The sequence below is a fragment of the Aristolochia californica genome, unplaced genomic scaffold (assembly GCF_029961685.1).
Source record: "Aristolochia californica isolate CCGP_79_NKW_82.1479 unplaced genomic scaffold, dmAriCali1.0.hap1 SCAF_2, whole genome shotgun sequence".
NCBI lineage: Eukaryota > Viridiplantae > Streptophyta > Magnoliopsida > Piperales > Aristolochiaceae > Aristolochia > Aristolochia californica.
In genome coordinates, this window is record NW_027181881.1 from 348361 (window position 1) to 363036 (window position 14676).

The 14676-nt window shown below is 39.3% G+C and overlaps 2 protein-coding genes across 4 annotated transcripts; one reads left to right on the top strand and one right to left on the bottom strand.

Annotated features, from left to right (window-relative positions):
* Positions 1–1910: 1910 nt before the first annotated feature.
* Positions 1911–8486, bottom strand: LOC137956547 (meiosis-specific protein ASY3). 3 transcript variants are annotated; one of them, XM_068804088.1, is made up of 10 exons: positions 8342–8486; positions 6019–7527; positions 5753–5876; positions 4290–4439; positions 4133–4196; positions 3730–3879; positions 3597–3655; positions 3048–3182; positions 2618–2709; positions 1911–2398 (listed from the first exon to the last, which is right to left on the bottom strand). In XM_068804088.1, exons 2-10 carry the CDS (start codon positions 7519–7521, stop codon positions 2327–2329), a joined length of 2349 nt encoding a protein of 782 aa, XP_068660189.1. In that variant the 5' UTR covers positions 7522–7527; positions 8342–8486; the 3' UTR covers positions 1911–2326. The 3 variants fall into 3 exon arrangements, with proteins under 3 accessions (XP_068660189.1, XP_068660188.1, XP_068660190.1); XM_068804087.1 differs by having other exon boundaries at positions 8338–8486; XM_068804089.1 differs by lacking the exon at positions 8342–8486 and adding an exon at positions 7932–7983.
* Positions 8487–11181: 2695 nt separating this feature from the next.
* LOC137956238 (protoporphyrinogen oxidase 1, chloroplastic-like) lies at positions 11182–14483 on the top strand (the record flags this gene model as incomplete). Its single annotated transcript, XM_068803629.1, is given in 9 exon segments — positions 11182–11278; positions 11430–11577; positions 11669–11749; positions 12780–12951; positions 13051–13132; positions 13135–13209; positions 13691–13794; positions 14086–14245; positions 14248–14483. Coding segments are annotated over 9 exon segments (1056 nt in total), but the record flags the coding sequence as incomplete, so codon positions are not given.
* Between the last annotated feature and the right edge of the window lie 193 nt (positions 14484–14676).

Here is a 14676-nt window from a genome sequence, read left to right on the forward strand (position 1 = left end):
GTTTTAAATTTTGTGATAATATATTATTAATTAATAATACATAAAATATATTATGTACAAATATATAGTGTGTTAAAGTTATGATTAGATCAATTTTTTCTCTTAAATTATTCATTTTTAGGTTAAAATATATCATATGTTATTAATAAATTAATAACTTAATGTATTACTTTTGTTTTTTTATTTATAATGTTATTTATTTATTATTTGTAATTAATCATATACGTATTTCATTGGCTCGTGTAATTACCATATTAATGTACAATAAAATATCTAATTCAATTAATAAATATATTAGTATATTTAATTATACTTTCAATAACTTATTCGTGTAGTAATAATGGTTGTTTTACCTAATTTGGGGTTTAAGGATTATGTTGTAATTAAGTGCACTGTAAAGGTTTAGAAATTCTCTTGTTTTTTATGTTTTTCTCATGTTGGGGTACTAACACTGGAAACTGTTTTCCAGTGCACATGAAGTCGTCAACACTAACACAAATTCTTACTTGATCTTCATGTACATGACATGACATGATCTTCATGTTGGACATGACTTGATCTTCAAGAATCCACTTTGGGGCACTAACCCCCCCTAAGAGAAATTCGCTCGAATATGTTTCACTAAAGACCTCCACATGTTTACTCCATTGCGGGTAGTAGCTTCCCAGCTGAGAGAGTGGGAACTGAGGAGAAGACGACCTCCGAGTTCGATCATTGTCACGCTTCAAGGACAAAAGCTGAGGAAAAAGGAAGCAGAGGCACATAATGTGGGGGGGTCGCGTGCAGTTCACGTGCATGCATTTGCAGGTGAAAGAGCGAGGCACTTGTACAAGCAGAAGGAGGAGATGGGCCCTCCGCATTGTGAGAGCCGAGCGCCGGGAGAATCGCTCCGGCGACAGTTTGTTTGAACTGAGTGGATCAATCATTCGTTTTTGGGACCCAAAAGGGTCGCTATCCTTGAACAGTACCGAGCTTTTGCGGAAGGTACAGGATAGGAGTGGGGTGCCCACTTTGGTTCAAAAACAACGTCACTGACGTAGTGACAAAAGATTTTTTCGCTTAATGCAAATCGTCGTAAAAGTTTGAAATCTGATGTTTAAGGATGCTAACAGCGAGAGTCTAGCGTACCATTAATTCCTTTGAAAGTTTTTGCCGACGCTGCCCGCCTCTGACCGCATCAAGTGAGAAGAAAGAAAAAAGATTGCTCTCACCTACAAGATCTACGGCTATCTTTCACCAAGAATACGAGAAAGACATCCTTAGTCCATAAGACACTAAAAAAAAAAAAAAAAAAAAAAAAGAGAGCTTGAAAAACTTATACAAATCAGTTCGAATATGGGAAATCCCAAAAAACGTAATATGAGCCTGGAGTAATATAAAACGAATACACGGACATATATGCCAATAATTTTCGCCATATATTGCAATATTTTAGCTTTGTAACAAATAATAATTTTATTGTTATGTTGTTAAAAAATGAAAAGTGTAAGATGAGGGCCACGATTGAGTATTAGCGTAAAGACAGACAAACATGGCAGAGACAATATAAATTTTGTAAGGATAGAATTCAGGAAGATAATGTTCAAAACCAAATCTTAGTTAGAAATTTACGCCAGGAAAAAGGTTTAATGACGAAGACACGGGGTTTGTTTTTCCCCAACCGATCCAATACTATCACAGTTGCCATCCCTACTTCCGACCGTGTGAATTACGAAGACAGGAAATTGACACGTAGTAATATTCGAATCCCGGGTCCACGGTATGGCTCATTATGTTACCCACCTTTTGTTGCATGGTGGGGGTGAACTCGAACTGAATCCAAGTTCGTCGCACAGAATCAAATTCAACCCGGCAGCAAACAAGAACCAAAATAATTTTGGTTTCAACTCGAATTTGGTTCTCGCCAAAAGATCGGAATGTGTAAAGGATAAAAAGATACGAAATGTGTAATGCCGTGGCGATCGTATGCGGTCGAGCCCCGACGCAGCGTCTGTGTCGCAGATACTGCGGCCTCCTCGGGGCTGGGATGAGGTTTGGTGATGTTCCTGGAATAAAGATAAAATGGTTTTTAGGTAATACGCTAGCTGTCCTTTTTCGCTCCAGTGGAGAGTACTGACAAGCATCAGATGTGATAGGTTCAGTTACATATTTACGTTACGGGATATGACAAGGGCTTCCCAGTCGGCTGTAAGGGTAAGGGACTAGAGGAGGGCCAGAACCAGTGGTGCGAGCAGTGAATCCGATTTCCGGAGGCAAGCAAATCTTTTAGGGCTTGTCACATAGACATCATCGACTTTCTCTCTCCTCCCCATAAAATGCGTCAATATCAGCTGAGTACGTCTTCGTTCAAGCACTCCTGTAAAACGAGCTTCAATCCTCGCATCTTTTTCCTCGCAGCCTGCATATTACAGTCAAGAAAAGCCATGGAAATTCCTCTTTAGAGAGCCTTTACTTTTTTTCTTTGAACCATAACCTCTCGGGTAACGAACAGCCACATCAGTTATCAACACCAATTAAAGAGTTATCTCTTGAAAAAGATAATTAGATTGACGAATAAAGAGAATGGGAAAGAGGATTTATGTAATTGTTCACCGATAGTAGGGTAATGAACACTTGCCTTGTTCATAGCGGCCATCTTTTTTTCAGCGTTGTCCAGTTGAACATGTATTGCTTCTTCCGCTTGTAAGAGAAGCTTCCTGTGTGATGATTCTAATCGTATAAAAGAAACAAAAATGCAAACCACATCAACCAACATATGAGATGTAACTGTATCCATTGTTAGTAAAACATGAGATGTAACTGTATCCATTGTTAGTAAAACTCATTCCGGATTTTACTTTCAAATTTAAGAGGGAGAGAGAGAGAGAGAGAGAGAGAGAGAATAAAGTGTCTTAGTGGATAAATAATTCTTGACTTTTGACAGTAAAAAGAACTGCGTGAGCAGACTCAACCTTCTTTTCGTATCCTCCTATATTGAAATTGTTACCAGTTATCATATTATAAACCTTGTGTAGGTCCAGCATTAGCGAAGGGAGAAATGAACATACTATGTCTTTCTGCTTCTCCCTTTAGTTCCATGTGGAAAGCTTCAAGCTCTTCGAATGCGCTCTGGTAGTCCTGAAGATGCTGATTGACTTGTTCTTTGAATTTCCCATGAATAAGTTTCAGCCTTTCTTGTTTTTCTGCAATAATAATCAACCCACCTCGTGAGGTCAGCTGCCAAAAATTGCTAATTAAACAGAAACAGCCAGTAACTGATAACATGGTCCCTGGTCCCTGCAGGCATGGACTCTTTAACGGATCCTACAGGCGTACAGAGTGCAGAGACAGATATGGAGTAACAGCTCCATTGGCACCTCCAGAATATGAATACAGATATAAATAACCTATCCACCGATATGGACGCTGAAGATGCCATAAGAGTGCCGGTACGCTCGTTCCATAAAAGCACGAAAACGATTTGCTTGCGTGACACAGTATCGAGTCAAAAGTACATGTGCTGGCAAGTTTGGTCAGTAGAGAAATGGTAAAGCGTCGTACTAAGGCCAGAAAAATGATGAATTTGCCGGCCAACTTGTCAAGTGACGTTTTCATACCTTCAAATCTTGATTCTAAGCGTTTCTTCTTGGATCGGCTGAGTCTTGTGAATTTCTCCCTGAAAAGAGATATAATGGTCAAAAGATTCTGCAAACAGACGCCAACAGAACCCATTAAGCGTACAAGACTTACACGTTCATCTGAATCTGAGACTCGACGCTCTGTAGCTGCAACTGTATTTTGTCGGAGAGAGATGCCAGTATCTCAGAGCAAATTTTCCGTTTCTGGGTTTTCATCTTTGCTTGAAATCTTTCTAAAACCAACGCAAGTTGATGAATAGCACTGACATGCAAAACAAGAATAAAGCACTGGTGAATCATTATTTGGAAGAATCATTTCCTTGAAATGAATCTGCTACAAAAATCTAAAATCGAATAAGGTAGACGATAAAACCAGATCCAGAAACTAATACTGTTAAGAGGCTTTTTGACACAGTAACATCGTTACGTAAATTCTAATTATGATTTACAGGAACTAGGGACCATTAACTAAAAAGGTAAACTGACAGGAAAAGTTTATATGGCAAAGTAACAACCTTGCCAAACCAACTTCTTGGCTTTGACCAGACGCCCCTAGTAGACCGCCAATTTCTTCACTTCCTGGCAATTGATTCCAATACAAATGAGGTTAAATAAAGACGAATGATAGTAAAAATGTTCGGAGATGAGAAAGTGGATGATCATCGTAATTACTGGAGGTGCCCATTGGGAACGGTGAAGACGGACTGTGCTCGGAAAGTTTTGTGTTTTCTAGGCTGCCGAGCTTTTTGCTGCCATAAAGCAGGTGCGGAGAGTTTTCAGGTGTACCAGATCCTGAAGACCATCTACCTGTTGTTCTGATTCCTGCAGATGATTAAAAAATCTATATTAATAATTTCTCGACATAAAATCTGTATAGGCATCTAGTCAGTTCACATTGGCTCATGTTTGCCAATAGAAACAATTAGAAGATTAGATGTTCATTTAAAGAAGAAATAATCTAGGAAACAAGCATTAACAGGAAAAACAAAGAAAAAGCCAAACCTGCCGAAAGAAAAAAAAAAGAAAACAGGAAGCATTTAGAACTGCAAGTCAGTAACAGCTTCATAGCTAGTGTAGTATTCATGACAGATGCTGAAATCTGAGTGGATTCTATATAATGAGATAATTCATGCAATCTCTTTTGGCATCACTAAATTACTGATGGAGAATTTAAGGGAATTAACTGTAATACAATTGTATGGTGTATCTTTTTCCCGAATCAATGTATTATCTTCATCTGAAAATGCTGAATAAATAGTATAATACCTTATAACTGAAGTTGTATCAATTGTATTTTATAACTTCTTGTGACACCACAGTAGTATGGACAACACTAAGATGGTCCAGCCCATGACAAGAGTAGAAACAATCAGACAAAGAGAAAAAACAAATGACATAGGTACAAAACAAATTGAGAGGACACAAATTATATGTTAAATAGGCTATGCTTCCCTAATATTCTGAATGGAAATTGATTTGCATCTTGATAGTTCAAATGCAATGTTATGAATGCAGTCAATTATATTATTCTAGACTTCAAACTTGAAGTAACATGTAGGTAACAGCTTCACCTACAAAAATGGGAGACTCATATATCACATTTTCTTGAGTATGGTTGATGAGTATAAGTCACAGTATTAGATCTCACTCACTGTTTAAAGTACTAGTATCTACCTCCTGCTTCAGTGGTCAACAAAACAGAGTCACCATACGTTTTGCAGTGGAAAGTGACAAACCAGAAGCACAACATTGTAATAATGAATATAAGTGAACTTGAGAAGGAGAAAAAGATGTTTTAAACATGGAACATTTTATGGGATTAGATATGCTAGTAAATATGTATTAACATGGGACCAATAACCTCTAATCAAATGGAAAGAATGAAGAAGACCAATTTCTCCATTTAAATGGGTTAATATTTATCTTTTTCTTGTAACTGGAGGGGACTGGTTCATTGGTATTATATGTGCTAGCAAATTTGATCTCTTATTTTCTGTGTGTATGCATGTTAAATGTGCGAAATATGTGCATATTAGCAGAGTTATAAGTGTGTATGGCCTAAGCATGCTTGGAGGCATGTTCATACTAATCCGATGCAGAAGGTAATGTGAGACTTGTCATAGAAAAATCTTTACTATTCGGTTCATCCAATCCGTCGTGATCGTCATCTCCAGGTAAAGATAATGATAACTGCTGTGCATCTTTATCTTTCATGATGGTTGGACTCCTGAGGGGTGATTCGATCTCTCTGCTACAATCCTAACTACTGTCAAGGTGAAGCAGGATAAGAGTGAGGTAAGACAGTTCCAACAAGAAGTGCAAAATAAATTTAATCATAGCAGCTTCCTATCCCTGGAATAAAATCCAGGAATTTTCAAAAATTTGCCCAGACTAAGGATACAGAGACTTCTGCATGTTCATCTTCTCCAGATCTTGATCGTGAAGCAAGTGAAGTCCTCGAGTTGGAAAACCCTCTTACTCTGGATCTTTCTTCCACTGAAGAAACACCTAAAAGTGTTTTTTTTGGTTGTGATTTTCTCGGGGAATCACTAGCCATGGGTGAATCCATTGCAAATGTTGGGCTGGGAGTTCGATCTAGTGAGCATGCATGCTTTGGTTTGGAGTCACTACAGTTCTCATATTGCTCGGCATCCTTTCTTGTTGCTTGAGGTGAAATATCACCTAGTTCTGTGTTTATCTGTAATGGTATTCTCGCTTTATGTACTTGAGAACTTGTTTCCATTTTTTGTTTTTCCAGATTTTTCAGTGGCGACTTCAGACTTTGAGGCAAATCTTCAAACCTACTACCTCTTGCTGCAGTTTTCTGGGGTAGATGCCGTTTCTTTTCTTCAGAATAGCTAATTCTGCGTGGATTCATCCTGGATCTCTCATTCTGACTTTTCTTGCTCTTATAGATGTTAGGACCCGTATTAACAGGCCTAGTAGAGACACCTGCTTGTCCTTCTGCTGCATTAAATGTGAAGATATTCTTCTTGAAAGGACTCAATGACGGTGGCAAATTCCCAAAATGTCTTATCTCAGGCCGCAATTTGGTTTGCTTTTTGGTTGGACAATTGTTTCTAGTTAGAGAACGAGTGACTGGCCGCTTAACAGTTCTCCTTGGACTTTCAGAATCCGTTTCTATTGTATCCGAGTTCAATTTTGGCTTGATGGTTTCACACCGAATAACTCTTTCAGTCTCTGGCTCTGAATGTCTTATGTCCGTCTCAAGAGTAGGGGAGTTCGCTTTCTGGGATTGCTGTGTGTTAGTCCCAAGTATCTCACAGAGCTTCATTCTCAGAGCTTGATTGCTTCCCTTCGTCGTTTTGTCCGTTCCCTCAGCACCTATAGATTCAACCGGTGCAAGTATTTCATGTCTTGTAGCAAATGCAAACCCTTCAACTTTATTCATGTCCGTGCAATGTCCTGTCGTCCTTCCGTAAGTGACAGTTTTTCTCTGTATTCCGTCATCAGTAACATGCTCGTCCCGGGCAAATGCAAATTCTTCCACTGTTTCCTTGTTCTTACTCTTTTCTGCCTTCTTTCCACGTCTGGTTCCATCAACTTTCTCATGTGAAATATCACTAATTTGGAGAATTTGTGCCTGTTTTGCAGAAATCAGAACGCTGTTTCTTAAGGTTGCGTTTAAGGATCTCGTGGAAAACCGCCCAGTAGGCCCTTGAGTGGGTTCTGGTTGCCCACATTCCATTCCCTCAGCTGTTCCCACATCTTTGTCTTCTTCTACAGTTTTCCCTTGAGAAGATTTGAATTTCTTCTCCGTGGGAGGCAGTTCAACTTCATCTTCTTTTCTGAGGCCTGGCGTTGCGTTTACAGAATCTTGTAGCATAACCCCAATAGAAACCTTCAGACCTTGGCTACTCTGACTGATGTTCCGACCACTCATTTCCTCCTGTGAATAAAACGACAATGTCAAACTTTCGTCAAGGCAGTTCTGTAAATGCTTGCTAAGTTGTCTTGAATGACTTGAAAGCATAAAAGAGGTTCCTGAAGCTATGATAAATCATATGAACCGGTAGCTAGCAAACTGATAAATTATCTATGTCCATCTACAAGCTTTATGCACAATATCAGAAATGTTGCAATAGAAGCAAACCATCCAATAAAATAAGTTCCAAAGCAGATAAGACCCACGGCAAACGACAAAAAAATTAGCCATAGGGATAACGTTACGTAGGTTCTCTTACTTCCGTGAACTGAGATGGAGATCATAACTTCACCTACAAATGTAGAAGCCAAGAAATTTCAGACATACAAATTTCCCAAGCGTCAAGGGAAATAGCATCAATAACTTACAGGATGAGCTATTTAGTCAAGTCATTGGATGAGCTATTTAGTCGCGGTGAAAAATCCAAACCGAACAGAAGTAGTCGCGGAAAATCTCCAGATCTAGAGCTTTCGTGCTCGCATCTCAGAAAATCCTCAGAACGAATCTGTGGCTCCAATCTTGTAATCTCCGTTTCCGATTTCCAAAATCTGGATCTGACTTAATTTATGATCATACTACATCTCAAGATACATGTCTGGACATTCAGTTACAGTGAATCCGATGGCTAACCAGCTCAAACGAATAGAAAATTTTCAAAATCGACATTAAAAGTCGACGGCCAGAAAGATTAACCAAGGATATGAAATTAAACAAGCAGAACTCTAGAAACAAGATTATTCAATACAGGTGAGAAAGCCGGCAGAGCGATCATACATACAGTACTTTCCGTGTACAGTTAATTGAACTCCAACGCTGTGCCTTTTCTTCTTTTTCTCTCTCTCAATTTCAGACAGAACTCTCGGAATTGCATCTAGGATCGTGATCTTATGCCTGTAGGGTTCACGATGTGGCAGAATCGGAAGAAAGAGACCAAAAGAGCTGAGTGAAAGCTAAGCGTCGAAGTCGAATTTCGGAAGGTTTCGTATTGAGGCGGGAAAATAGCGTGAAATCAGAGTTTTGAGGCTTTGAGCCGGGTCTAGTGAATTGACGCGCCGCGGAAACAGCTATTAGCACGTGTGTTCCAGTGCATCCGGTTGGGTTCGGACCGGATACGAGCTCATTTGTGAGCCCAAATGAAATATATGGATTTATAAAGTCTCGACTCTTGAACCAGTGATATCAATGGACTAGTAAAAATAAAAATAATTTATTTAATTAATCACGTATTTTATTTACCCGTAATAAACTCAAAGATTTCTGCTTATTAAATATAAAACTTAATGCTTTATTAAATAGAATGTAATTTAATTAAAAATAAATTTCAAGGGGATTTTCATCAAACTAAGCACATATTATAACTAAGTCACATGATTCAAAATATATGCAACTATAAAGTGACCATAATAAATTATGCCTACGTAATAAATAACGATAATTAGTTAAATACTGTTATATTAATAAAACATTACAAGATATGTCACACGATAAATTAATAACAATAGCAAGAAATTTAATTTAAGAGATTAATTAGTGTAATAAATGGAATCGACTTAATTAGGAGAATAGTTTAAACTTAATTTACTTGAGCAAATTTGCCAATGAGGTACTCCTCTTCCTTTTAACTAGTCAAGAGGAGAGGTATCCTCTAAGCGGGTCAGTTTTATAAATTGAGATATATATGAATTAAAAATTTAAATCATTAAAAGATGTGAGTAATTACAACAACGAAAACACATAAAACAATAGTTATGTTATTAATTTATAATTACTATCGCATAATTTACTACATAATTCAACTTCTCATATTTATATAAAAATAAAAATTTACGGAATGAGGGAGTCATATTTTATGACAACCAGGTTCCAACTTTTATGATTTAGAAATCAAATGCACGAAATCACGAATATCGACGATATCAAGGCTGGCTATCCCGCAGCCAAACGATAACTGTGTCGCTGACCGTTACCCACAAATCTTTGTTCATGGCGTCACTGACAGAGCTCCTCCCGCTTCCCTCCCGTCGGCCATTCTCCGCCCGGTCATTTCGCGCCCAAAGCCCCTTTCTCAATTTCCCTTCCAAAACTCAACGCCTGCTTTCATCACGATACCCCGTCGCCAAAGAATCCATGATTTCTTCTTTAACGCCTGGTGGAGACGGCGCCGCTGATGGGTACTCCGCAGATTGCGTTGTTGTCGGAGGTGGTATTAGAGTGGCCTTGGCATTGATCACGCACTAGCGACAAAGCACGGGGACGTTGCAGGGGAGGTGATTGTCACTGAGGCCAGGGATCGCGTCGGGGGGAACAGCACTACCGTTGAGCGGGACGGTTATTTGTGGGAAGAAGGCCCCAACAGTTTCCAGCCGTCTGATCCAATTTTGACTTTAGCAGTATGTTGGCGTTTATGATTTTCTAGTTGTCTAGGTTTTGAACGGGAACCCTCCGAGTAGTAATAGCTACATTTTGTGATTGAATACCATTTCTTGATCGCTCTTAAATCAATTCTGTGAGTATAGGCCTTGTGCGTTAAAGTGAAAGGGATAATTTTGTGATAATGGAGCAGTTTGTGGCCATGTCCATTCGGGGAATTTGATCATCATGTACAGGTTTCGGTCCTTTCACTAGGTCGTAGGAGACTGTTTTTTTCCATTCTTCAGGGATTTGTTCTTTCTATGTTGAACACTATTGGCACATGAGACGTCACTTGTTCATTGAAGCTCTCTATGACTATTGATCATCTGGGAATGCAACGACAGCTCGACTGGAATTTTTTATGTTTCTCAATTTCTAATTTAGGAGCTGAAGTGTGATTAAATCCCTTTCTCTTGAAAGCAGTTTCTCCTATAGGCACGTTATTTTGTACATTTTTATCATTCTCTCTATATTCTCTGATGGATGGAACATCTTCTCACTGCAGGTGGATAGTGGCTTAAAAGATGAACTTGTATTGGTGACCCTGATGCTCCTCATTTTGTATTATGGAATGGAAAATTGCGACCTGTTCCTGTGAAGCCTACTGATTTGCCGTTTTTTACTTGATGAGCTTTGGGGGAAAGCTAAGAGCTGGATTTGGCGCTCTTGGAATTCGACCACCTCCGCCAGTTTGTCCTCATTACTCTCATTTTTAAGTTTATAAGATTATGTTTCCTATTTGTGTCAATGCTTGTACGTCTCTCAGTCTTTATGTGTGTAAAGTGCTTGAGTCTGTCCGCATAGGAGTGCGTATGCACACTCTTGCATGTATATATGTGCATGCCCTGGAGTACAACAAGCATGGGTATGGGCCACGGACAGGGCATGACAGGAACCAAGGATGAGCGTCAGATTATCCTATACCTTGTTTTAATATTCTAAAGAATTTACCAAATTTAGTTATTGGATGAAACAAAAGCTTGCACATTAATCTTTATTTTTGCATTGCCTGCCAATTCATGGAGAACGGCAAATGAGTATGATTAGCTTAAGATGATTTTTGGTGGCCCTTTTAAAAGGGCCTAAGCGGTTATGACTGCTGAGTTTTCTCACTTGAAATTTTTGCATATATACTTATGTGTATTTATATTTGTGTGCTTATGATGAATAGATTTTTAATAAAAATTGCTATAATATAGTGTATGACAAAGATTACAGGGCCACGATGAATCAGTTGAAGACTTTGTGCGACATAATCTTGGAGATGAAGTTTTTGAACGGTTAATAGAACCATTTTGTTCAGGTTTGTGATTTAAAGTATACAAATATTTTGTTTGTACATGTTTCTGTCATTCTAAACTGATAATTATTCTTGTATTTGATCTGAATGAATTGGTAGCTTAGCTTTTTGTCTTTGATGAAACTGTGTTTCTAACAGATAGCCTCTTTTGCAGGGGTCTATGCAGGTGATCCTTCCAAGCTTAGTATGAAAGCAGCATTTGGGAAAGTTTGGAAGCTTGAGCAGAATGGAGGGAGTATCATTGGTGGGACCTTTAAAGCAATTCAGGAGAGAAGCAGAAGTCCCAAGCAACCTCGTGGCCCGTAATAAATTTCAACATAACATTCCTTTTTTTATCTGTTTCGGTTGACTATATAGCATGTTCCAATTGCATTGATTTCAGTTAATTTGCAGCCGTTTGCCAAAACCAAAGGGCCAGACTGTAAGGTCTCTTAGGAAGGGATTTGCTGTGCTGCCTAATGCAATATCTGCCAGGTAACTTTGATCCTATGCTTGTTTTCATTTTGAAAAAGTCACTATAGGACATACTCACTGTGAAATGCCTCAGAATGTCACACGTCCTAAGCGACTCACAAACATGACAGGCTCAGTAATGGTGACTGTTAATTGGATAGTTATGCATATTGATTGAACCCATTCAAAAGAAACAAAATGACCAAGAGTCTACTTGGTGCATAGACAACCACATGTGCTTAGCTTATGCATATCAGGGCTATCAAACTGGTTGGGCTTGCCAAACCCATACCATTTATGTTCTGAATAGCACTAGAGCGTATGTTATTATGGAGTCTGTTGGTACTAGGGGTGGCCATGGGGTCAGGTTTTCTGGGAACCCAGCCTGTAAATCCCGGGATGGGGGTTGGGGCTCACCCCTTGGGTCTGGGAAGGGGCAGGTAAAAAGGCATGTCGGATTTTGGGTTGGGGGCGGGTTTCCCCAAACCCGATCTGTGGGGACAGGGTGGTAATATGAAAAGTTGGTAGGGACAGCATTGGGATGGGGCAGGTAAAAAAACCCGTCAGATTTTGGGTTGGGGGCGGGTTTCCCCAAACCCGATCTGTGGGGACAGGGTGAGAATATGAAAAGTTGGTAGGGACAGCATTGGAATGGGGCAGGTAAAAAAAACCGTCGGATTTTGGGTTGGGGGCGGGTTTCCCCAAACCCCACTTGTGGGGCCAAGGTGGGAATATGAAAAGTTGATAGGGACAGCATTGGGATGGGGGTGGGATACGGGAACTGGGATACAGGGACAGGAACAGGCTTGGAGGGATGGGGATATGGTCGCTGTCAGGGTTGCAGGGACTGGTGTTTTTCCTGACCTGCGGTCAGTCCTAGTTGGTACTCAATAGGTTTTTTTTTTCGTTTCTAAGAAATTATTGTTGGTTACTTCTACTTGTGTTTTTTATCCTAAACATGCCATCGCTGTTGCATGTCCACTGTTTTACTAATTCTTTCCCATTTTCTCTGAAAATTATGGGCTCTAACTGACTTTTGCTTAATTTTCAGATTAGGTAACAAAGTTAAACTATCTTGGAAACTGTTCAGCATTAAAAGGCTGGATGGTTGTGGATATACTTTGATATATGAAACACCTGAAGGATTGGTCTCTGTCCAGGCCAAAAGTGTTGTGATGACTGTTCCAGCATATGTTGCAAGTTGTTTGTTGCGACCACTTTCTGTATGTTTCATTTCTTAACTCAGTGCACTCTTTTTTACATCAGTAATATAATATGATTTATATATTATAGTTTGATTTCACTATGCATGTTGTTGGCAGGAAGTTGCTGCAGATGCCCTTTTAAAGATCTATTTCCCCCCAGTTGCAGCAGTCTCTGTTTCATACCATAAGGAAGCTATTCGGAAGAATGCCTGATAGATGGTGAACTGAAGAGATTTGGCCCATTGCATCCTCGCAGTCAAGGGGTGGATACCTTAGGTACTATGTTTGAAGAAAATTCTTATCAGTTTCATGTTATGTGCTTATTTTCCTATTTTGCTTTCGAAGATTAGCATTTTTTGTCAGCGGGAGTTTTGGTAAGCAAACCCATCTTTGAGTTTCTTGATTTTGTCTTTCAGGGAGATAAGTTAGTTATAGGAAGGTTGCACAATGTTCTTTTTTTCAATTGTGAAGCAGAGTGTGAAGTGAATTGCACTATGAGAACTAAAAATATAGGGGAATAGGAATTCGTTATGGTTCTGAGATGAGCAGAGATTTAATGTATTATAGGCTTTAGTTGTGTTTTGCACATATACTCGAAGGATTCTAGCCTTTAAATTGCTAGTATATTACACCTTCCATTGCTTTTCCATTCAAGTGGCTTGCCTGCAGAATTTCTCTCTCTCTCTCTCTCTCTCTCTGTGCCCTTTTTTATGTTTTTAATTTAATTTTCTTGAACTTTTGTTCTTGTTATTGCCAGGAACTTTATACAGCTCAACACTCTTCCCTAACCGTGCACCACCTGGTAGGGTTCTGCTTCTGAATTACATTGGAGGGGCTACCAACACTGGAAATGTTTCTAAGGTATGCACTCAACTCTCTTTTGTAGTAATATGTTTTTAGTGCAATCAATGTATATAAAGAACCGTCTTTTTCAGTTTCCATCAGTGATATTACTCTTATCAAGAAAAAAGAGCCCCCGTGGTGCACTTTGTATATCTTTAGCTCCTGGAACAATCCCAAGTCCTACCCTAGGTTTTTGGTATTGTTTAAATCATATAATCACCACTGACCTTAGTTAAGATCGATGATCGAAGTAGGAATACGCAGTTCTCTATGTTCTCTCTCCAATGTGTGATCTATGGTTGGCTGCAGAGCGAGAGTAACCTGGTGGAGGCTGTGGATCGAGACCTGAGGAAAATGCTCATAAATTCAAACTCGGTGGATCCTATTGTTCTGCGTGTAAGAGTTTGGCCCCAAGCCATACCGCAGTTCTTGATCGGTCATCTTGATCTCCTTGAAGCTGCGAAAACTGCACTGAGAGTGGTGGGATGGAAGGCTTATTCCTGGGCGGCAACTTTGTATCCGGTGTGGCTTTGGGCCGTTGTGTGGAGGGAGCTAATGAGAGTGCCGCTCAAGTGTCAAATTACTTGGCCAAGTACGCTTACAAATGACTCAAGAAACAGATTGCCCCATGTTACTCAGGCTTCCTTAACTGTTGCAGAAGCTGTATTTTGTTTTTTTTTTCTTCGAGTTTCTTGTGAAAGAGGCATATTGGGGTACCTCTAGATTCCATTTTTGACTCTGATCAAAACTGCCAAAGTGTGTTTAGTAGTATGGATTGCACTGGCCATTTTTATAATTTTGCTGTATTTAAAAAATAATATGTAATTAAATCATATTTAAAGTTATTGGAATCATATTCAAAGACACCAGAGTTTGCTGTTTGAACAAATCTCAAACCGA

What these genes read in the sequence shown, in the direction of transcription:
- LOC137956547 (XM_068804088.1), bottom strand. Translation starts at nt 7,521, where the DNA reads ATGAGTGGTCGGAACATCAGTCAGAGTAGCCAAGGTCTGAAGGTTTCT. An exon ending in CGGATTGGATGAACCGAATA is followed by an intron (nt 4,440 to 5,752) that starts GTAAAGATTTTT and finishes AATCATCTGCAG; the next exon opens with GAATCAGAACAACAGGTAGA. An exon ending in GTTCCCAATGGGCACCTCCA is followed by an intron (nt 4,197 to 4,289) that starts GTAATTACGATG and finishes ATCAATTGCCAG; the next exon opens with GAAGTGAAGAAATTGGCGGT.